Genomic DNA, 8,130 nt, shown 5'->3' on the forward strand with positions numbered 1-8,130 from the left:
ACCCTGGATCTTGATACAGACAAAGCTGATGATGCCAAGACCTGTCAGAGAAGCCCTCAACAGGAAGCCTCCACCAGTGTTGGTTTCCCAGATGAAGAGCAGTAACGTTGCTGAGTGAGATGTGGCTACCAAGGGCATTAATGGGGCAAAATCTCACCTGCCAATACACAGGCCTTTGGCCACCAAGTCTCCATTCCCTAAAGTCTATGGCAGAGATACAGGAAAACAGTGAATTCGCTCAAGGTAAAATTAACACCGTGACATTTGAAAGGGTATATGGCATTGTAACATCTGCTGTTGTCTACTGGCACCACTTTTGTCTGTATTTCTCTGTGTCCACTTCCCTATACTCTCTTACATGATTCCTAGAAGACAGAAATCATGCAAAACAAGTCATTCCAGCCTTTGCTTTGCCTAACAGGTCTTGGTGGGCTGAGATGAGAGCTGCCTCCTCCATCCTACCTGAGAAGGGGGCAGAGAGGTCTGCATCAGGAGATGGCTTGTGATGGGCAAAGGTGAGATGCAGGGCCAGGGACCAATACTGTTACTTATGTAAACACTGCTTAAGCTGACAGCCTTTGCCTAGTCATGGGAGGCATTTTAGGCAACAGCTGCCTTGACTGACGCAGAGCAACCACAGAACTTGCACGGCCTGCATCTCACACGGACTCCCTGGCAGGCAGCCCCAGGCTGAGAGCCACACTGCTCCCCCTGTGCTCATCAAAAAGAACCTCAGAAGGCAAAGGCCTGGCACGAAGTTTGCAGAAAAACACATTTTGTTATGCCCGTGCATCATTTTGCGGAACACATGCAGCGCAACATGCCACAAGCGGCCAACAATCATCCTTTGGAAACACCTCCTCTCCTTTGAGGAGAGCCTGCAAAACCAAAAGAAGCACTTCCAGCTCTCTGCAGGGAGGTTGCTCTGCCTACCTACCCACCCCAGCAACTCCAGGGTGCCCACATACATCTCTTTCCCCCTGCTCCTCTCCAATACAGAAATGCATTCTGAACACAAATTCTTCTGTGAAAAGACCCCTTTTAACATTAATTGCTTGCCTTCGTAGAAGAAAATGGTAAACTATATTTTAGCTACTGCTTCCCACCATTGCAGAAAGCCACTTGACTAACTGTAACTAAAAATATACCTTTTTTGAGCTTAACAATAGTGCTAAAGAAAACAATAAACAAATCTTTCAGTGGACAAGAGATCAAGTGATTTGACTTGCCCCAAAGACCCTTTTTTTGTAGTGCCAAAGACTACACCTAAAAGTAGTTAAATGTAACCGTGGTTGAAGTTTGTTTATAAGAACACATTGTCATCCCACAATGCTTCATGGGAGTTATTTGGACACTTCATCCAAGTCCACAACAGATAACAATCTATATGATCTACTAATAGAAGGCTCTATTAGTAATTAGTAATTGCAGCTGGCGTTGACATGGCGGAGAGTAGTTCTGTGGAGAGGAACCTGGGAGTCCTGGTTGCTAATAAACTGAACATGAGCCAGTAATGTGTCCTCACGGCCAAGAAGGCCAAGGACATCCTGGGATGCATCAAGAAGAGTGTGGCCAGCAGGTCAGGGGAGGTTCAGCTTCCCCTCTATTCTGCCCTGGTGAAGCTTCATCTGGAGTCTTGTGTCCAGTTCTGGGCTGCCCAGCTCAAGAGGGACAGGAAACTTCTAGAGAGTCCAGCACAGAGCCACCAAGATGATCAGGGGACTGGAGCATCTTCCTTATGAGGAAAGGCTGTGGGAACTGGAGCTGTTCAGCCTGGAGGAGACTGAGGGGGGAATCTCATTAATACTTACAAGTATTTAAAAGGTGTATGTCAAGGGGATGGGGCAACACTCTTCTGCAGTGTCCAGTGACAAGACTATGGGTAACGAACAAAAGCTGGAAAACAAAAAGTTCCACTTAAGGAGAAACATCTTTACTGTTCAGGTGAGGGAGCCCTGGCACAGGCTGCCCAGGGAGGGTGTGGAGTCTCCTTCTCTGAAGGTTTTCAAAACCCGCCTGGATGCGTTCCTGTGTGACCTGATCTAGGTGGACCTGCTTGAGCATAGGGGTTGAACTGGATGATCTCTAGAGGTCTCTTCCAAACTCTACCATTCTGTGAATCTTTAATTCTGTCTAAAAATTTTTTTTAAAAAAATCATTATCTTGCACTATCTGCCTTTATCCAGTTCCTGTCACCCAGCGACTGACCCTTCTGAGCCCCAAGCAGAAGGCTTGAAACAATCCAAGAGTATATTGTGCACAGGCTCTGAAAGTTAGCTGAATACAGCTAACTCAGCGGGGTTTCAGAGCCACAATTTAAAGCTAAATTGGCTTGCTCTTCACAGAGGAACTATGTTTCCTTACGATTAGCAACAAAGACTGCCTGAGCTGATCTGACAAATCAGCCTTTTACCCAAAAATGTCAGATTATAGGCTGTGATATTTTCCTTTAAAAGCAATGGAAAGAATAATCTGTTCAACGTTCTCCTGTGCTCAGCTAAAATACACTTAATTGCATCAGGCACTACCAAACAATTTTCAAGCCCAGAAAATAATAACATGCCTAACATTGTGGCAACACAAACCCCAAGATGTACCACAAAAGATCTGACTTCAAGTCCAATGATGGAGACGTTCGTTGGGAAGGCTTAAAAATCTCACCTCAGCTCACCCTCTCATGCTTAGGTGCTTGTTGGAGCTGCTTATTCCCATCCCACACAAGTCATTCAAAACGCATCCACCATCAAACTGCCCTCAGAACAGCTGGTAAAGTAACTAGCGTTTGGCCAAAAGTACATAACATCTCATGCTCTCTTGAAGACCTCTTTAGCTTTTAGCAATTTCAGGGTGAGGTAATGGCAGATTTTTGGCACCCGCTCCACATTGCCTTGATTCTGTACAATGCATTGTGTCAGTGCAATGGATCTGAGCCTAGCTGGGGACTCGTTAATCCACAGATTTCATTTCTAAACACACAATTTTCTGAAACAATAATGCGCATTAACTCCTCCAGAGTTGCTAAAGTCTGTTGCAAATCAAAACCTGTTTGGGCCTCCCTTACCGAAGTTAGATATTTCAGTGACCGTAAGGGCCCAGGCTCTGACAAAACAGCTACCAGACATAAGTACCTAGGCCTCTACTTTACACTATTATGGCAATTTTATTGAAATTTAGGCACAATGCCCTTGCTCAGCAATGTCTTTTTCTTTTTTTTTTTTTGCTTTCAAAATACATGCAGGCACTAATCCTGGAATAATAGGCTCATAAAACATCAGCTTAGAAAAATGCAGCAATTACACTGATCCAGCAAGCTGTCCATGGGAGATGGCTTTGTTTCCACATTTTGCTTCGCTGAACCCCACTTGTGAGCGTATTAAGAACACGCTCCTGCAGATTAACTTTTCCTCTGCAAGTGAGGGAACTGGAAGGCTACACACAGCCGGTTTGTAGCTCACCCCGTGGAAGGAGGAACAGCACTGGGCCCTTACGGAGCGATTGTCTCTTCCGGCCTCTGGATGAGAATGGTGTTACTCTTGAGGGATTTCCCCCTCTCCACAAGTTTAGAGGCAGAAGTGTTAAGGGAGAGATGACAGAAGGTAACTGCCACATGCAGCTATTGATGCCACGTCTCAGACAGCTCCATTAACTCCAGCCTGACTTTGGCCACCTGATGTCTGGTGGAGGAGGTCTGCTTCACCTGGGCTCAGACACTGGCACTGTACCATCTAACCCTGCAGTGCCTGGTCCACTGCTCACTGAGATTTCTCAGAAGGCACAAACGTTGCTTAATCAATGGATCTGGGCCCTTCACGTATCAGGACGTGCTTGTTTGCCATGGAGATAAACCATTTATTATGCAAAATGTCCTCTTCCCACAGAACCTCCTCCCATGACCTGCTGCTGCCGGTCCCCACTCTCACACTACCTCGTGCTTTCATTCCCAATCCCATTCCCACCCTTGCCAGGCTCAGCCTCCTCTCCGACACAGCCTTGCACTCCAAAAGAAAGGAGCCTGGGGAAGCAGATGTTTTTCTTCTCTTCTTCATATCACAGGCAGAGCTCAGTCGCCCATGGTGGGCTTCATGTAGGCAGAGCTGTCAGCAGCTGTGAGGCAGAGCCAGTTTGGGCACGCTTCAACTGCCTTTGGCTGGAGGCCACGTGAAAGCTCAGCAGAGGAGTATGCCCAGAAGAGCTGAGTGTCCATCAGCTCTCTATCTGGGGTAAAATTCTCACATGGGGTTACATGTGGGACGAAAAGCATTCACCCCTCGGCTTAGAAGGAAGAATCTCACTGAGATAGGACCTCACCTGAAGCAAATCATTAGTTACTCATATCTCCTATCCATTAACTCAAATTGCTTATCCATAAATACCTGGAATTAAGTAGGTGGATTTTCTGTGAAGACGGACCTTTGATTAGTCAATTTAAAACTATGTGACTGATCTTTTACCTGCTGAAGTCGACAGCAAGAGCTTCCTTTGATCCCACGGTGCAAGATCGGGTCAGATGGAGCTCAGAGATCATCATGCCCGTCTACAAAGACGGACAAGTCAGCTCAGCAGAAAGGATGTGAGAGTCTCCTAGAGTTTCTGCTCATCACTTTGTCACAGTGTTATTCAAGACACTGAGGTGGGGGAAAGAGAAAAAAAGCAGCAGGCCTGGGATCTGAGACAGAGGGGCGTGTGGTGGGCCTTTTTATTTTTTCCCCTCTTAACAGACTGAGATAAATGTAGCAATCCAAAAACGTGGAGGTGGGAAGGACGTGTATGTACATGTGCCTTTTATCAACTGGAAGATCATTGGATGTATCTGTTACCAAGGAGAAGCACACGCTTGGTAACAGAGGAGAGCAACATTATGATTTTTTGCATTCCTATACGATAATAATCACTAGCCTTATCATTTTCCTCATTATGAAATTCAGAGCCCTATATTAAATTTGACAAATTTACAGGAATGAAGAAAAAAAGAAAAGGAAAAAAAAAAGAGGGAAGGGGAAAAAATCCAAGAGTGCAGGAACGCAAGCTACCAAGCTGCAGTCCTAACAGCAGCACGTTTACAGAGCTGGAGGAAATCACACTGTACTCAGCCTCACTGGTCCAAGGAGCTTTCGGTAACAATAAGGCATCCCACGTTGGGTAGCCCTGTGTAAAGGATCTGCTAAAAGAGGCAGATAGCCCCAACAACTCTTCATCGGAGGCCCCAGCAGGATTGTCTTTGCTCTGCTTACTGCCCAGCTATGCCCCTACTACTCTTTATAACATTGTGACATGTCCTGATTGGTGGGTAAAAGCCCCCCCTGAAGGGTTTTGGATAATAAACAAAGCGGAGACCTTCCATAGACTTTTCTTACTAGCACAATGGGAAGAAAAACCCCTAACCATCTAGTGTGCATCTAGCTTCTTTTGCCGTGCAGTGATACCCTCAACTTCTAATCCCCGAACCGTACCCCTCCTGCGGACACACGCAGCACCTCCCATTGCCTTGGGTACCTGTGTGCACCTCCACGCCAAACGTCGCGACTAGGCTGCACACCGCGACTGGTCCTCAGCAATACAAGTCTCACAACGAAAAACACATTTCTGACCAAAACCAATAAACAAACAGTCAGAGAAAAGGACAGTTCGAGCCAGCTGAAGTATTTGAAGAGGAAAGCAACATTAGAGCCACGGAAACCTCTGCGTGCGAGGGGGAAGTGCCGTTTTCGAGCCCGGAGCGTGCGGGAGCGCCGCGGCAAGTTGGGAGATGGCGGGGAGAGTGCGAAGGGTGCCTCGTCCGGGGAGCTCGTCCTCCCGGCCGGCAGCACGCTCATCTCATCCACCGCCGACCCCGAACCGCTCCCCACACACAAACACACACATACACACGCTCCGAGGGGTGCTGCTAGCCACTCGAAGTGGGAGTCCGGGCGCGGTACCTTCTCTCCGGTGAGCACATGCAGCCCCTCCCGGACCTTGGCGAAGGAGCCCTCTCCCAGCTTCCTGCCGATCAGGTAGTTGCCGACCCGTTTGGTGTGCTGGAAGTCGCGGAGCCGCTCCCTGGGCGCCGCCGCCGCCGCGCTCAGCCAGGCGGCCAGGAAGCTGCCCTCCGCGCCCGCCGCCGCCTTCCGCGCCTCACCGCCGCTGCCGCTGCCCGCCACCGCCGGCGGCTCGCTCAGGAGCCCGTCGCCCGCCGCCGCCGGCATGCCCGGTCCTGCCGCTACCGCTGCTCCAGCCGCTGCCGCGCCGCCTGGCCCCGACCCGCGGGGCGGTCACCGGGCGGGCAGAAAAAGTTGCTCGAGCGAGAGAGCCGCCAGCCAGGCTGGGGCGGAGGGGCTGGGGGGCGGAGCGGGGCTGGCAGGGGGCCGGGGCTGGGGCTGGGGCTGAGGCGAGCCGGCGGCGCGGTGCCCCGGGCTGCCGCCCCTCATTGGATCCGGCGCCTAGCCTCCCCTCCCCTCCCTCCCTTCCCCTCCTCCCTCCCGCCGCTCTGCCCCGTGCCGGCAGCGGCTGCAGGCGTGAGGCTGCCGCGCCGAGCGGGGAGGAGGGGACCGGGGGAAGGAGGGAGGGGGAGAGCGCTCATTCAGTTTGAATTTGCGGTAATTTAATCCGCTCGCACGCGGCGGGAACAGATGCGATCCGAACCCGGGAGCCTGGGTGTCTTCAAATTCGGCTGACACCCTCCTCCCTCCCCAACCCCGGTACCACAACCCGGGGGTGGCAGCGCATCCCTCTCTGGAATTGAACCAGGAGTCCCGGCTCCCGGGCAGCGCCGTGACTCTGCGTGCGGCTCTGTTTCACTGCTGCCGGGAATATCTTTTGTGCTGTTGTTTCCCCACCTTCCTTCCTCAGCTCTCTTCACTCCCGTGTCGGGGAAACGTGCTACCGCGACGCGGTCGTGACCGCCCCACCCGCCGCTCCCGCTGCTTCGGCGGCGCCGGCAGGCTCCGGTCCCGCTCCCCACTGCCTTCACCACCCGCTTCTCCATCTTAACCTTCCCAGCGCTCGGTTATTTTCTGCCTCCTCTTCCTGTTCTGCAGCGTAGTGTTCCTTGATGAGCTGCACTCCCCGGCCCCACATCCCCCCAAATGCTCTCTGGGTCTTAGTAGACAGGGAGAAAGGAGACGACCTAGGCACCCATCCCCCGCAGGTTGCGTCCAGGGGACTATCATTTCCCCACCTCGTGGAGGGGAAGAAGAAAAGAGAATATTGCCATTTTCACTGCCCAGCCCCCTTCAGCTAAGCTGGAGGCTGCACGGGCAAACACGAGAGGGAGAGCAGGGATAGGAGATGAGAAAGAGCCGACAGAGCTACCCTGCTTTGAGTTTCCCGTTGCCAGTGATGCTAACAACCTCCGGCTCGTGCTGTGGAAGATCTATCAAAACAGTTAACTCATTAAAATGCCTCATGGCTCATAATGATTTTAACCTAAAACCTAACTTTAGCGTGGCAGCAGCAAAAAAGTAAATCAAGGACCTTCATTTATCTTTTTAAGCTTAAACTGTTTTCAAGTTTTGCGCGCGTAGTTGCGTTAATGCTTTAAATAAAATCATGTGCACCTCAGAAGATGCGAGCTTATGTCAGCAAAATCTCCCGTAAAGATGCAGTTAGACCTGATACAAACCGGCTTAGAGCTTTGCTGCAATCACATTCCCGCCCCATGTGAAGCTCCTTTTCCCACCAGAGGGCTGGCTAGCACAGCTCTCCCCACGCATATGCTCCCGGCGCGTTTTAAGCTCTTCTTATACTCTTTAAAAATGTCAAGCCAATTTTACACCACACTGCTGCCCATTAGCCTCTGCTTCTGTCACTCCACTTCGGTCACTTCACTGAGGGAACTGTATCCCTCTGGTCCCTTCTGCTGGCGCAGTCTAGCTGCATAACTAATCGGATTTTTGGCTGGCATGAGTGTGGATGAGCCATGTGCTCCTTCCACACCACCTTTCCTTGACACGACTGCTTGGTAAAACTTCCTAATTTAAGCCAGAGCGAAGCAACATCATGATTTCACCATGCTGATCATATTGGATAACAATTTGTAGTCTCCCCATTGTCAGTCCAGGCTTCTCAAGCCATAGTTAATTTGATGAAAACATACCCAGGTCTGTCTCTAGCCAAAAGGTGGGCAGCTGCCATGGGAGGCTGGTGGTGAGG

General features: G+C 50.6%; 1 protein-coding gene across 1 annotated transcript in view; it reads right to left on the bottom strand.

The window, feature by feature from the left end:
- HUNK (hormonally up-regulated Neu-associated kinase) overlaps nucleotides 1–6,185 on the bottom strand; it is a 54,616-nt gene extending 48,431 nt beyond the window's left edge. The window contains exon 1 of the mRNA XM_061988653.1: nucleotides 5,919–6,185. Coding sequence (XP_061844637.1) covers nucleotides 5,919–6,185 — 267 coding nt within the window. The remainder of the gene's footprint in view (nucleotides 1–5,918) is intronic.
- Nucleotides 6,186–8,130: the final 1,945 nt, after the last annotated feature.

This window comes from Colius striatus, chromosome 1 (genome assembly GCF_028858725.1).
Source record: "Colius striatus isolate bColStr4 chromosome 1, bColStr4.1.hap1, whole genome shotgun sequence".
NCBI lineage: Eukaryota > Metazoa > Chordata > Aves > Coliiformes > Coliidae > Colius > Colius striatus.